Source organism: Podarcis filfolensis (assembly GCF_964270895.1).
Source record: "Podarcis filfolensis genome assembly, chromosome: 8".
Lineage (NCBI taxonomy): Eukaryota > Metazoa > Chordata > Lepidosauria > Squamata > Lacertidae > Podarcis > Podarcis filfolensis.
In genome coordinates, this window is record NC_139611.1 from 52,686,261 (window position 1) to 52,701,008 (window position 14,748).

At 46.9% G+C, this 14,748-nt stretch overlaps 1 protein-coding gene across 4 annotated transcripts; it reads left to right on the forward strand.

Moving 5' to 3' along the window:
- Nucleotides 1-603: 603 nt before the first annotated feature.
- SLC38A7 (solute carrier family 38 member 7) lies at nt 604-11,406 on the forward strand. Of its 4 annotated transcripts, XM_083624947.1 has the most exons (12): nt 693-1,718; nt 1,835-2,714; nt 2,955-3,411; nt 4,127-4,325; nt 5,689-5,833; nt 6,128-6,223; nt 6,965-7,022; nt 8,127-8,241; nt 8,439-8,586; nt 8,726-8,925; nt 9,674-9,728; nt 9,841-11,406. In XM_083624947.1, the coding sequence occupies exons 3-12, from the start codon at nt 3,151-3,153 to the stop codon at nt 9,941-9,943; spliced, it is 1,380 nt and encodes a 459-aa protein (XP_083481073.1). In that variant the 5' UTR covers nt 693-1,718; nt 1,835-2,714; nt 2,955-3,150; the 3' UTR covers nt 9,944-11,406. The 4 variants fall into 4 exon arrangements, with proteins under 4 accessions (XP_083481072.1, XP_083481073.1, XP_083481074.1 ...); XM_083624946.1 differs by lacking the exon at nt 1,835-2,714 and having other exon boundaries at nt 604-702; XM_083624948.1 differs by lacking the exon at nt 1,835-2,714 and having other exon boundaries at nt 714-1,097.
- The last annotated feature ends 3,342 nt before the right edge of the window (nt 11,407-14,748 follow it).

Here is a 14,748-nt window from a genome sequence, read left to right on the forward strand (position 1 = left end):
AATATAACCCTCCCTCTGTGATTGATTTTTATTGCTTCCTTTATTTTTTACACTGCATTACAATTTGAATTCCATGGAAAAGAAATGGTATTTTGATAAAATGCAATATAAGAAACAAATGGACCAAAAAAACCCACCATGCTGTTTTAAAAATCATGCAACACCTAAACACACCACATTACGATTATTACAATTACTACAATAGGCAGGAAAGACGTGAAGTGGTCTGCCAAGATCCTTGGCCATTTTCAAGTGGATTATGGAGGGGGACAGAGTTTAGGAACCACTTTGCCAGAGGAGATTGGGAGACTCTTGGCCCTCTAGATGGCGCTGCACTACAAATCCCAACAGCCAGCATGTGGCGGGATGATGGGAGTTGCCGGTCAACAACACCCGGAGGGCTCCACCACGCAGGTTCCTTATCCTTGCTACCCAAAGCTCCCAGCTCCAACCCGCGACATCTCTAGGCCTGGTTGTGACAGGACTTTGTTTTCCTGAAACCCCGGAGAGCCGCTGCTGCGAGTCAGCGGAGACTATAGTGGACTGACTCGGCCCAAGGCCGCCTGTTCTGTTTCTTGTCCCTGAGGGGGCGCGGTCAAGAACTACGACTCCCAGCATGCCGCGCGTACAGGAGAGGGCGCCGCTGCAGCTGCCGCCACCGCCACGTGATTCTCGTCAGCTGAGCAGCCGGTGTGGAAGGAGGTGGGTAAGCGGGGTTGCGGCAGGCAAGGAGGCTGCAGGGCCGCTCCTGGCGAGCCTTCCTTGCCCCTACCCCGGGTTGAAGGCGTCCTCCCTTGCAAGCAGAAAGCTAGCTTGCCAGGGAAGCGAAGGGGCCGCCGCTGCAGTAGCGGCAAGCGCACCTATGAGGGTGGCCGCCGGGCCATGCCGCGGGGGGCGGGATCCCCTCCATCATCCACTTTGGAGTAGAAGCTCCAGCTCCCCGGCCCGCTGGATTGAGCCAGCCAGCCACGGTTTGAATGGGCTGAGCAGCTAAAGGGGTTGCGGGATGTCTCCTTCCCGGGCCCGAGATCATTAAGCCCACGGCTTACAATGGCCTGCCGGCTCCCTGTCTAGCCCTTCGCCTCTCCCTGCTGTGGGTGAGTCAGGGAGAGGCGCCTTCTCTGCGCTCTGAAAACTCGCTGAGCGACCTTGGCTCGGATGTCATCTCTTAGCATTGCCTGCCCTACAGGGCTGTTGTGAGGATTAAATGGAGGGGAGGGGAGGACGCTGCCTTGAATCCCTTGGAGGAAAGTTGAGCCTAAAATTTAACTCACAAGTGAAAACATTAGGGAGAGCTTTGTGGGTAATTTTTCTCTTCCAGTGAGTTTCTCTGCCATATGCCTAGGCGTGTAAGATTTTGAATCCATGGCTCCCACCAAGCCTAGTCACTGGCCTGTCAGTGTTGACTCTGAAGCTTTTCTGCTCAGATTTTTCTCTGTTATCTGCCAGAAATAATAGGAGGAAACATCTGACACTAATAATTTTCCATTTAAAACTTGCTGGCAGAGAGGAAGAGAGGTAAAGGGGGATGAAGTCATTAAAATAATGTTTGTGGTAATCCTCACAGGATTGCTAAACAGTTTCTTACTGTGAAGAAATGAAATGAAAAAATGAAAATTAAAATGTGTTGTACAGTACCCAGGTATGAGAGAAGTAACTGAAGGAGAGGTTACAATACAGTAACATAAAGTCAGATGAAGAATTGGATGAGCAAACATGTCCACTTTCACACACACCCTTTAAAAGAGAAATATCAGAATTTGAACTTCTAATTATGAATAATAAATCTAATGTATTGTGGGTTGTTTATAGGTCAAAGGGAGATGGATCTGAGCATTACTGCTTCAAATAAAATGTGGAATTGGCTACAGAAACATATTCAAAAATCATAGTTCAAATCTTAAAGAATCAGCCAGGGTAACTGCTGCAGGTTGTAGAGAATGGATGAAGATCCTACCATTTATTTATTTATTTATTTGTAGCATCCCATTTCAACCACTCCTTGTTTTTGTTCTGTAATTTTTTTCAAAATATGCTTTTTAGAACAAATTATAAATCACTTAATTTTAAAAAATCTTGAAGTGGTATGATTAAATAATTATCACTATCCAAGTCACTTGGATTTCTTTAATTGTGATTCTTATCTAGAATGTTGTATAATGATGGAAGATTTTTCTGTAACCTACACTAGTTTGTTAATCTTGGGAGGAAGGGGGGTTTAAATTTAAACAGAACAAATTACTCACTCCTGCTCCTCAGAGATTGTAATTCCCCTTGCTGATTACCAAAAAAAACAAAAAACAAAAAACCTTCTGCATAGCTGATTGAGGAGTTGGGGACTAAACTAGGTGATGTAGTAGTAGCAAATAATTTTTAAAAATGGTTTTACCGCAACAGTGGATATGCAATAGAAATTATGGGGCTTGGGAGGAGCAAAACTGATTTTTTCACCAGTTGAGAAATCTTTCAGCTCCACCCTGTGGTTTTGTGATTTTCCAACCAAAATCCAATTCTAAACTTTGCCCAGCATGAGCAAAACAGCTTTTTTGCTGAGTTGTAAAGGGAAGTGCTTATGCAGTTGGTTTCTCTAGCAGCCCACAAAAGAGGAAAAGCAGCAATGGAAGACCTCTTCAGCTTTTCTTGTTTTAGCCATTGCAAAGGAATATTTGGGTGTTGCGCGCTTGGAGCTTGGTGCCTTGGGAGCTGGGCCACAGGTATGCTAGGGCCAAATTTTGAATCTTTGTGAAGATGGTACTGAGCGGGAATAGCTTCCTGGGTCACCACTTTGGATTCTGAGCTCTTAGCAGTTTCTGCATCCTTTAAAAATCACAAGGCCCAGAAACAAGTTTTTTAGTGTTTCCCTCCTGCATGGCTTTTTGAGGTTTTCTGTGAGCAGGGGCCTGTATTTCCTCTCCATCTGCTCAGAGCTGACTCTTTCCTTTGGTTTCTTCTAGGGCCTTATGACCCACCAAACTCCAAGCAGCCCTGCTTGTGACATTATTTTGAGCTCAGGCATGTCTCTTCTATATGCCACACATCCATGCCTGTCAGGATAACACTTGATGCTTCTCAGAGGCTGGGGGGGATGCAAAGTGTGGTTCGTTGGATACAGATTAGCTTGCCACTGAGTGGCCCTATCCAGCGGAGGAGATGTCTGAAGGCCACTTGGGGATCAACACCGAACATGGTGACTGGGAATGGAGTGCGGATGCTGGCGAGAGGGCCCGGCTGCTGCAGAGCCCCAATGTGGAGACGGGGCCCAAGGGCAACGAAGAGCGTGGACCTGCTGCAACCTCAAAGCTGGGAGCTGTCTTCATTGTTGTGAATGCGGCCCTGGGTGCCGGCCTCCTGAACTTCCCAGCAGCCTTCAGCATGGCAGGCGGAGTGGCTGCAGGAATCACGCTGCAGATGGTGAAAGCAGGGAGGGTGTGGGGATGAGGAAAAACGTGTGGGCGGTGGGAAGGGATCCATTTGGGAATGTGCAGAGTGTGCTGGTGCTCTTTCTCACTTGGCCTGGCTGGAGCACAGCTTGATGTGGGCGGCTGTGAAGGTCTTGTGACGGTCACCAACTTGGATGGCTTTGAAAGAGAATTGGGCAGATTCACAGAGAAGGCTTTCAGTGGCTGCTAGGAACAATAGCTATGCTCTGCCTCCACTGTTGGAGGGACTAATGCTTCTAAATCTGGAAGTCAGAGGTGGGGAGAGTGCTCTTGTGCTTGGGTTCTACTTGCAGGTGAGAACAGGATGCTGGACCAGGTTGGCTCCCCCTGGCCTGATCCAGCAGGTGGCTCTTAAAAGTATTTTTAAAAATAAACTTGCAGCTATAGAATGTCCAAAAAATTGCCATGGGGACAATGTAGCCTTCCCCAAGTAGGTGCTCTCCAGATGTTTTGGACTGCATCTCACATCAGCCCTAGCATCATAACACCAGTGCTGGCTGGAAAGCCAGGTTGGCAGCAGGTTGGAAAGCTAGAACAAATTAAAATATGTATGGAGCAGGAGAGAGCAGGAAAGCAAGACAGGAAATGAGTAAAAAAAAAATGCTCAGAGCTTTTTATTGTTTTCACTTTGCCCGCTGGTGCCTGCCACTCATCTCATGGTGCCACTCTTCCCTTTTCTGCTGCAGTGCATGCTGGTTTTCATCATTGGCGGCCTGGTCATCCTGGCCTACTGCTCCCAGGCTAGCAATGAGCGCACCTACCAGGAAGTGGTGTGGGCCGTGTGTGGCAAAGTCACCGGGGTGCTGTGCGAGGTGGCCATTGCTGTGTACACCTTTGGCACCTGCATTGCCTTCCTCATCATCATTGGAGATCAGCAGGACAAGAGTGAGTACTGCTGGGAAAGGAGGAGGCCTGTTTGGGCTTTTATGCCCTTCCCTCTTCGTCAAAATTCATTTTATTTTGAAATCTTATTGGGAAGACAAGGTTTGATTGAGCTCCATTGGGGTTTGACATGTACTCGGCCTTCTGTTTTTGGTACTGTGAGATGCTTGAAGCTGCGCCCCCTCCTTTGTTTTGTGCAGCTTGCAGAGAGAACAAGAGCTGTAGAATCTTCTAGAGCTTCCAACTGCCTGTTTTTGGCTCTGGCTTCATCCACCACGGCTGCAGCTCTTGATTTACTTTTTCTGTAGGTCAGGTGTGGGAACCTGTGGCTCTCCAGATGTTGCTGAACTCCCACCAGCCTCTGTAGCCAATGGCCAGGGGTGATGATAAAGAGTTGTAGTTCAGTAACATATGGACAGCTAAAGGTTCTTTCCACACTAGGAAACTCACAGAGAATTATGCCACAAGAGGAGGTCCTGTTTCCTTTGTGGAGGGCATACTTTGTAGCCTTCAGAGGAATTACAGCCTGGGGGGCTATATGGAATAACTGCCTATGCTGTTTTTTCAGTATACAGTATACAAAAGTTTCTTTACAGCATTTTGCCCTCACAACCGCTCTGTGTGGTGAGCAAGGCTGTGGGAGGATGGCTTGCACCCAGGCCACCAACTGAACTTTATGGCTAATACCCACAACATTCACACTATACTGCCACACAGATACATTGAATAGTTGGACACCAGCTGCCTGTTCAGACTCCTGTCTGTGAGTTTCTTGGCAAGTGTGCCACTGACCACTTGGGGGGGGGGGGCTTGCACATAGCAAAAGGCGCTCAGCTCCCCTCTCAGTAATTGTGCTCTTGCATCAGGCTACCCTTGCTGGGGAGCAGGGAGGGCTGTGCTGACTCCTGGGCATGCCTCTTGCTGGTGGTGTCTGCTGAGTGATGAAAAGGGTTTCTGCAGGGTTGCCTTCATAGCGTCGTGAATCAACAGGGTCAGAAGGAGCTACCATTAACCTGGTGCCCTCCAGATAGTTTGAACTTCAACTTCCATGATCTCTGACCATTGGCCATGCTGGCTTTGACTGACAGGACTCGTAGCTCCCAACGTCTGGCGACTGGTGTAGTCCAGTGCAATAAATCCAGAGCTTCTCTTGCCTGGGTCCTGGTGTTCTGTACACCTTTCTATAACACAAAATTTCCCCTTAGTTCCATGCCAGTTGCTTTGTGTTTCCTTGGACATAAGAAGTTCAAGTCTCTGTGAGAGTCTTTTTGTGTGTGTGTGTAGCTGTGCACTGGCCTTTGAGCTTTGACTCCCCTCTGCCTGGTGGATTGGGCCCAGAGGATGATTGCAGTCTCTCTTTGTCTAGTAATTGCAGCATTAATGAAGGACTCCACAGGGGCAGAGAGCGGCCACTGGTACACAGACCGCAAGTTCACCATCAGCATCACGGCCTTCTTGCTCATCCTTCCCCTCTCAGTGCCCAAGGAGATCGGCTTCCAGAAATACGCCAGGTAAGCACAGGCCAGTTCTCAGCTGGCACATCTCTTGGCAAATGCTCCTCAGCCACTGCTGCCAACCAGGCTCCTCATGAGATGAAAGTGTGAGGGTAGCAAAGAGGCCCTGCCTCTGTATTGGCTGCCGGGATATTTTGCTTGAGTGAAAGACTAGGTGCCATTGAACTGCTCTGTCAAGGGCAGGTCTAGATGCAAAAGGTGAGTGTTGGCATCTCAAGATGATCCTTGGAAGGAGATAGCAACAGCAGCAGCAGCTCCATCACCTGTCCCACCTCTCTCTCTTTCTCACAGCTGCTTGAGTGTTGTCGGGACCTGGTATGTCACAGCCATCATAATTATCAAATATATTTGGCCTGATGAGAACATCCCAGAGGAAATTACAACAAGGTACGTGGGAGTGAGGCTCCTTCAGAAAGAGGTGGAGCCGTCTTGAGTTGCCTCCCTTCCAGTCTTTGTTTTCTGCAGTAAGGCAGTGGAGAGACCTGACAGTTTAATTACTGGACTACCCAGTCGAGAGTCTCCAGTTAGCTTTTAATTTTCAATGTAAAAAAGCTTTTTATTTCTGTGGTGGGCACTGTATCTGCCCACTCTTTAAGCTGCTGAGAGGTGCATTCCTCTGACCTTTGGCCATCCTTATGCTGGGGACCCATCCAGTTCTCCCCTGCTCAGGACTTGACGACTTGCAGCTATCAGTCAGTGGGGGACACCTGAAAGGAAGAGGGTAATTCTCACTGTAGGGGGAAGAAGGACGCATTAACCCATCCTTTCCCAACCTGACGCCTTCCAGATGTTTGGGTTTCAGTGACTGGGCTGGCTAGGGCTGATGGGAGTTGTAGTCCAAAACATCTGGAGGGCATCAGATTGAGAAAGGCTGTGTTCGTGAGTGGAAGGGTTCCAGTTTAGGCACTGCCTGTGAAAATAGAGATGTGCATCTTAAGGTAGATTCATTTCATTGGAAGTGCCTCTCCTGCATTAATTTTTACTGTCTGAGTTAAAACTAGATCCTGCCAATCAGTTCTTGACACGTTACTCTCCTCAGGGGAGGGGATTTTTCAATTCTGAGTAAATGCTGATGGTAGATATTTGCTGAACCACACCCTGAACTAACGTGTGCGTTCTTCTCCGCAGCCCCTCCTCTTGGATGTCTGTCTTCAATGCCATGCCCACCATTTGCTTTGGCTTCCAGGTGAGGCTTGTCTGAAGGCCCCAGGTGGGTGTGGGCACATTGAGGGCAAAAAAGTCCACCTCTCTCTGTGCCTCTATAACCAGGCCTTTGGCTGATTAAACATTCTATGGCCTTTTAAGTGTGTTGGGGGGAGGGAGCAGCTATTAGTATTTGTTTTAGTATATCTTTTGTGTTCTCATTTTGTATTTTTATTTTGTGAGCTGCCCTGTGATCAGATGAAGCGCAGCATACAAATTTAATTAGTAATAATAATTGTACCAAGTAAAAGCACAGTGAACCACCCAACTCAATATTTTCTATGCTAGCTTGGTGCCCTCCAGACTGGCAGGGTTTCTCTGGGGTTACATTCAGGCGTCTTTCTCAGCTCTATTTGGAGACATTGGGGGTTCAATGGGATGGGGAGAGAGGCAGAATAATCAGTCTAAACCCTGACCTTTGTTTCAAGTTTAATTCATTTTTATCTTGGATGAAATTGTAGTGTTTTCTTTCGTATGGTGTTTATGGTATGTAGCCTTGTCTTTTTCTGTCCGTTTTTTTATAAATAGGATGTGATGTCCTAAGTACACTAGTCTCAACCTCTTGCAAGAAAGGTTGAATAAGGTGTTAACAGACAGTCAAAAGTTTTTGATGTGCTCATATGGAGCCTGCACTCCCTACTTTTGACAGATGAGGGAAAAGGGGAAATGAATTACTGTAGAATAATAATACAGCTGTCCTAGGAAAAGTTAAGATGGAATTTGGTTCAGAAAGCATTTAAAAAGGGATAATGTGAGTTACTTGGGTCCTGGAATGAGGCAGAGGTGGTTCTTACTCTTCAACCATCTTAAGGGAAAATTAGAGGCCCTGTTATAGCATCCTCCCTCCAGATGTTCACGGCACCAGGTTGGTGAAGGCTACTTTTTGCTGAATTTGTTGACTGGCTCTTTGGTCTCCAGCTGTGAAAACGTATGTGTGGAAAAACTGCACTAGCCCAAAGAACAAGTCTGGGAGAAGGATCTCCTGTGCAAGTAATCACAAAGGCTGGTGACTTCTGCGCGATCAGAAAACTTGCATTCTCCTCTTCCACACCTAACAACCCTTTCCTATTTCTCTTCTCCCTGGCAGTGCCACGTCAGTAGTGTGCCCGTTTTCCACAGCATGAAGCAACCAGAGGTGAAGCCATGGGGGGCTGTTGTGACAGCAGCCATGGTCATTGCTCTTTTTGTCTACACGGGCACAGGTAGGTGGGATGAAAAAGAGGAAACGCTCAATCTCCTCTTCTGAGCCACAGAAGGGAGACTGATCCCTGATCCCTATTCCCTCATGGGATGGGAAGTGGCTGGTGGTTGGCTCTGGGTCATTGTGAACCACCTTCTTCTTTCTTCTTCATCTTCTTCTCTTCCTCTTCCTCTTCCTCCTCCTCCTGTTTCCTGCCAGGAGTCTGTGGATACTTGACATTTGGGTCCAGTGTGGAACAGGATGTGCTCATGTCCTACCCCTCCAACGACATCCCAGTCGCCATTGCCCGGGTTTCCATCATTGTCTGCGTTCTCACTTCCTACCCAATCCTGCATTTCTGTGGCCGGTGAGTGTGGAGCAGGAGGGGTTGGTGGGGCTGGCTGGCTGGCGCAAGCCTCTCCTGCTGCTGTGCAGTCCTTGCAGGGGGTGTTGCAGTGGCAGAGGGCAACCCCTAACTCCTCCTTTTGTCTTGGCTTCCTGCCCAGGGCTGTGCTGGAAGGCCTCTGGCTGCGTTACAAGGGGGAGGCGGTTGAAGAAGACGTTGTGCGGGAGAGGAGGCGGCGCCTCTTGCAGACCGTCAGCTGGTTCCTCCTCACCCTCCTCCTGGCCTTGTTCATTCCTGACATTGGCAAAGTCATCTCTCTCATTGGGGGCCTGGCTGCCTGCTTCATCTTTGTTTTCCCAGGTAGTTTTCCCTGGCTGACTGTGTGTAACAGGGGGGCTCTTACTCTGCTTTTGGTGGGGGGATCTGAAGCTGAGGCTGTGAGCAGGGACCTATGGAGGTGCCTCCCCCAGCTTGATTTGCCAGAGGAGTCAAGGTGCTCTCACTCCAGGGTCCCTGCCCAATGGCAGGAGGAGCCTTTCAGGCAGAAGGCTACAGAGAGGCAGAGAGGCACTTGCCCTCAGGCTGCGGAGTCTCGCTTAGGAGGGGAAAACAGGACAGAGGGACTCAGAAGACCTCAGTTCACTTCTGCTTTTAGCAGAGCAGATGGCTCCCTTGGAACTTTATGTGGTGGGCTTTACTACCAGTCTGGCTCACCTCGTCTTGCGGGTACCTGCTCTGGACAGGCAAGAATATTCCCCTAGCCAGAATTCTCTTTCTCTATAAGTTCAGCCTGAATTGCCACCCTTCCTGCACCCACTTCCTTTGGATAAATTAGCAATTTATTGTTAGCCCACACAACCAACTTTCTTCTGCACAGTGACTTTTCTGCAACCACCTCAGCGGTGGATCTTCTTTCACTAAAGTGTTCAAGACATACTTCCTTTGCACACCAACAAGAACCTGATATTGCTCAAAACAGTAGAACGTAACACTGGCTTTGTTAGAACTGTTCATCGTTCTGAGATCTAGATGGCTGCAAAAAAAATGCCTTGGTGGTTCCTTCTGCTGCTTTTTTCCTTCACCGTTTTCTTCTCTCCTTCCTTGCCAGGACTCTGCCTCATCCACACCAAACTCTCTGAAATACAAGAGGCCAGACCAGCCGGGTAAGAGCTGTGCTTCTTCTTTGCTGCCTCCTCTTGCCCAGTTCATCCATGTGGGGTCAGTGGTGATGGAATCATGTGTGCTTCATGCCAGTCTCCCCTCTTTTATCCATAGCTGGTGGGCGATGGTGAGCTACGGCGTCTTCATGGTTATCCTTGGAGCATTTATCTTTGGACAGACAACTACCAACGCTATCTTTATGGATCTCAAGAAGTGATCCCTACAACTGCCCTCGGAGGGTGCCTTTCCTCCTCTGGATTCTTGAATTCCAATATTTGGGGATGTCTCGTGTCAGCAGGAGGCGACCGTTCCCTCCACTCTCCCCCGGTGATTGTGCTACTCCTGTTTTGTTTTGTTGGGAGCCTCTTCCGAGACTTTGATTTCCATCTTCTTTCCCACTTGCTTCATGACAGACCAGTCAAGTCCCTACAGGGCCACTTGCTGTGCATGCAGCTTCACACTCTGAACACAAACTGAATTCCTCTCTGCCTTTTGGGACATCACTCTCAAAAAGGACTCTCCTTTTGCCCTTGCCTTCCACACACTTGTGTAAGAGGACCCAGGCCATTCACTACACAACTTCTGCTCTAAATTTATGTGCCCGGGGGGCTCATCTTTGTATCATGACCAGTGATGTAGCAAAGGTCATGTGGTTGATAATGACATGACTGCACAGTGTGAACTACAGCTTAATTACTTTAAGGCAGCCTTCCCCAGCCTGGTAACTGGTTTGGATGACAACTCCCATCAGCCCCAGCTAGTACGGCCGTATGATGTTGGGACAGATGGGAGTTTCCCTCTGAAACATTTGGTAGGCACCCTGTTGGTAAAGGCTGGCCTGTGGACTTGGTGCTTATTGTGGAAGTTATTTGTTTTTATATTGTTGCTATCCTTTTACTTTTTATATTTGAAAATGAAAACTGACGGAAAAGATCCTTGAGTTTTAGATACACATACATTGGAAAAGGGAATATTTGACTACATTTGAGGGCATTTCCTTGGCATCAAATTCACACAGGTCCTTCCTTCCTGTCACCTGACTACTTCCTTCCCCTCCTTTCTGGTGAGATTCGCCAGATTCAGATGCCACATGAACAAACTCTATTCCTTTGCTGGGCGGTGTCTCTGCTCCATCCAATCATGTTTTAACCCACAGTATTCATTTGGTTCTCAGTTGTCAGGGACCTATTTCCTTTTATGTTTTCATTTGATTAAGTTGATGCCAGATTCTGGGGCTGTAGCACAGGTTTGCCAGGTATGGGGAACCTGTAGCCGCCCCCCAGATGCTCTCATCAGCCTGTTCAACCAGCCAGGCCCAAGTGTCAGGGATGATGATGGGAGCTCTGTTAGTACAGCAACATCTCAGGGCTACACCTTCTGTTGCAGGATCCCATTCTTATCTGTTGGTTCCAATGTAGCATTTTGTAGCATGTTCTGATGTTTACAAAGCAGATTTTTAGAAGGTCTCTATGTCCTGGCAGATGGGGCTAAAGTCCAGGCTCTCTCTCAATGTCAATTATATATTAATTTTGAATATGTTTTTGTGAGGGGCGGAGGTGCAACATCCCCCCCAGCCCCCATTTCAAATCTTGTATGCCAGGGTGGGATGGTGGTGGTGAGGTTTGGGTTTTAATGGGACAATGTCACCGTGGAAATAAGAATTAAAAAGGAAAATTCCAACTTCTGGGTTGCTTGTGCTTTGATTCCTGTCCATTAATGCAGATCCAGTTCTAGGTGGCTTCATAGCTTGGTTCTCCTGCAGCGGGACAGAGAAGCCCAAAACTCCCTTACCCACCTTCACCTTCTTCTTTGCAGGAACCATCTCTTTGCCAAACTGCCAGCTATTGAGCAACGATTCCCACCTTCTCTTTCGCTCATTGAGTGATGCAGCATAGTTGGAGCAAAATAGTTTTGCCCCTCTCCAAGATCTGGAAAGTGAAGAGAGAGAAGACAGCTTCTAGTGGCAGCACTAGGGAAACTGGTGTGGGCCATCCATGCAGGGTAACATTGCCTTACAGGTTCTGTTTATCTAATCTTTATGCAACAAATTGCATTTGATTAATGTTTGCATAACATATTCCTATACATAACCAGACCCTTTGCTGCAGGCCCTTTAATTTCTTATTTGTTTTTATGTTCCGCGTTTCTGCATAGAACTCTGTGGGTCATGATCTCAAGAACCACTGTTTAGAAAGTCAGTACAAAGAAAAATAAAACCAGTCAAAGTCACCAACAGAAGTGCTACTAAAATGCGAGAGCTGAAGCAGGTCTCTCAGGCTCCGCAACCAGGTGCCCTCCAGATGTTTTGGATTGCAAGTCCTCAGCCAGTGTCAACTACAGTGGTGTAGACATAAGCTGACTCAGGAAATTTTCTCTTCTTGCATCCTAGATTTTAAGTTGTTCCTGGTGATTTCTTATCAATGTCTAGATTGGGGATACCATTGAGCTGCCACACCCAAGATAAATAAACATTATTATGTATATGACTTTAGTGCCATGTACATCGTTTGAGCCAACAGAGTCATCTTTGTTTGGAGGTGTGCATGGAATAGTTTTTGTGAATGTCTGAGTGCGTGGGGGGACGACAGCTTCCCCATCTCGTATTTTTATATATTTTTATATCCTCCTCCCACAAAGGACCCTGTCCTTTAAATGCACTGTGGTGAGATTTGTATAATTTGCATCAAGAAACCTCGTGTCTCTCACCACAGCTGTGTTCCTCACTTGTGTCACTTGTTTTTGGTGTCTAAGAAGGATCTGCTTGGCCTCAAACTGCACTAGCAACAAGCTTTTGCAAGGGCAGAAAATGTGCTGAGTCAATAGAAAATATTTTGCCTGGAAAAAAGGAGGCAGCAACCTTGAAAAAACTACTTAGAGCTTGTGTGGGTCACTGCTATTTTTATCTTACTGTACTGTATTTTATTATTTGTTCCACCTCACACAGAGAGGGAAAATTCCAAAGGTGAAAAGTGAGGCTGATTAAGAGCAGGTGTTGCTGAGTCTCACTTCCACTTGAGGAGGGGTTCCTCAGTTTCATCCAGGTGAACTTTCTTGAAGGGATTGAGAGGTACACAAATACCCTCAAAAGATCAGATAATTTGATAGATGGCATTCGGTTTCCCAAATGGATGGATTTGGAGAGAAATGAATATGACTGGGTAGAAAACCAAATGGACTGTCAGCCCAAAGCACCTACCCTGTGTTCAATGAGGGGCAACCTCATCTGTGTGCCTTCCAGCATCTGCCAGGCTTGAATGGGTAAATTTGTGAATCCACCATTGACACCTCAGGGAAGTGGGTTCTCAGAGGAGTGAATTACAGATGGTTCCTTCCAAGTGGGGTGTTTGTGCCATAGCCCATCATTTGTTTGGCTTGGGCAGACTTGTGGCATCAGGCAAGCCAGCCTGGCACTCCCGACTGAGTTTAAGCTCTCAGCCTGGGCAACATCTTACTGAGAGGGGGGACCAGACTGCTGGTCTTCAGCCCATCTCAATCTTGCTCACCATGATTCCAGGCATCGAGAACTTCTAGTCCACCCTCAAATATAAATATTTCCGGCACAGCTGGATGAAACAGACTGAAGAAGGCAGCCACAGTCTGCAGCATCCACCACATCAATAGAAGAGGGCATTTCAGGCCGGGAGGGCAAGTTTCCATGACTTTGAGAAGACATGTTTTGCACTTTAGAAACTCTGGAGTCAGCCTGTGAGCTGGCCCACACATACACACTTAGGAGATGGTTAGCAGGTAGGATTGAGCCAATGCATATCTACCAGGGAGATCAGCCTGGGCCACCACAAATGCCACACTGTTCAACGGGATCTCTTCATACAGTCAGAAGCCGGTCTCAGGTGATGTGCTCCACATAACTGAAAGGGTACCTTATATTTTGGAAAAGCTTGACTCCTGATGGAGAAGTGAAATTCAGCTGGGTTATGAATAAAACCACCTAATTTTTCAAACTTGTTACTTAAGTCTGCTAGAGATCCGATATACCAGCTTCCACCAGCTGAGATCACCTAAGTGTCTTGTACCCGTACTTTTCCAGGTGATGCATCAGGTTTTAGCTAAGATAGTTGTGAAGTTGGAATAGAACAGCACTGACATAATGGAGGCGCTGGACCCAGCTTTTAAGTGGCTAATTACCATTTTTGAATTACGTGCTGGTTTTTAAGGCTACTAGAACCAGAGGTAATTCACTATTCTATAATTCAGTCTATCCCTATTGATCCAGTAAAGATTCGAGTCTTTCTGTAAGTGAATCAGCAGTGGTGATATACACTTCATCAAAGAAAAGTTTCAAATTGGGGGATTCATACGTCACTGTCCTGTTTTTGTCACTGGGCAACAGCTTACAGTATTATTTCTACCTCTAAGCTTTTCTTACCGGTCCAAATGAAATAGTTTGTTATCCTTAGTTAGTTATCCTCCCCCCCCCCCCCGCCGCCCAAATGTCTGGGAGACCTTAGTTTGAAAAATAGTTAATCCAAGGATTTTTAGCAGCCACTATTTTGTCAAACCATAATAAAGTAGAGGTTTTGAAGTTTGGATGTCCTGGAAAATGTGATATAACGATTATCAGATTTTGTGTTTTCAGAGATACTGATGCCTAGACAGTGCCAGATTTACGTATAAGCTAAACAAGCTATAGCTTAGGGCCCCATTCTCTTGGAGGGCCTCCAAAAAAATTAAAGAAAAAACAACTGGATGTTCATTTCCAAAATATAATAAATAAATAAAATAAAACCTACATACAGCAACAGTGTTTTGTGTTGTGTGGGCTCCTATTATGTAAGTAATGGGTCCCACTTGCTAGCCTGCTGCCTAAAATATCACATATAAAGGGCCCCATTATTTTTAGTAGCTTAGGGCCTCATCAAACCTAGATCTAGCCCTGTGCCTAGATACTTCTGCTTCTCGGATTTTGAGAGATTCCATTAAGGAAGTGTCACTTAACCGTATCAGTACTAACGCTTGGAAAAGATTGATCATAATTTACCTTGAAGCCAGAAACTTAGCCAA

Excerpts from the sequence above, each read along its gene's own strand:
- SLC38A7 (XM_083624946.1), top strand. The coding sequence starts at position 3,151 with ATGTCTGAAGGCCACTTGGGGATCAACACCGAACATGGTGACTGGGAA. Across the intron at positions 7,023-8,126 it reads CCATTTGCTTTGGCTTCCAG|TGCCACGTCAGTAGTGTGCC; the intron begins GTGAGGCTTGTC and ends TCTCCCTGGCAG. Across the intron at positions 8,926-9,673 it reads CTTCATCTTTGTTTTCCCAG|GACTCTGCCTCATCCACACC; the intron begins GTAGTTTTCCCT and ends CTTCCTTGCCAG.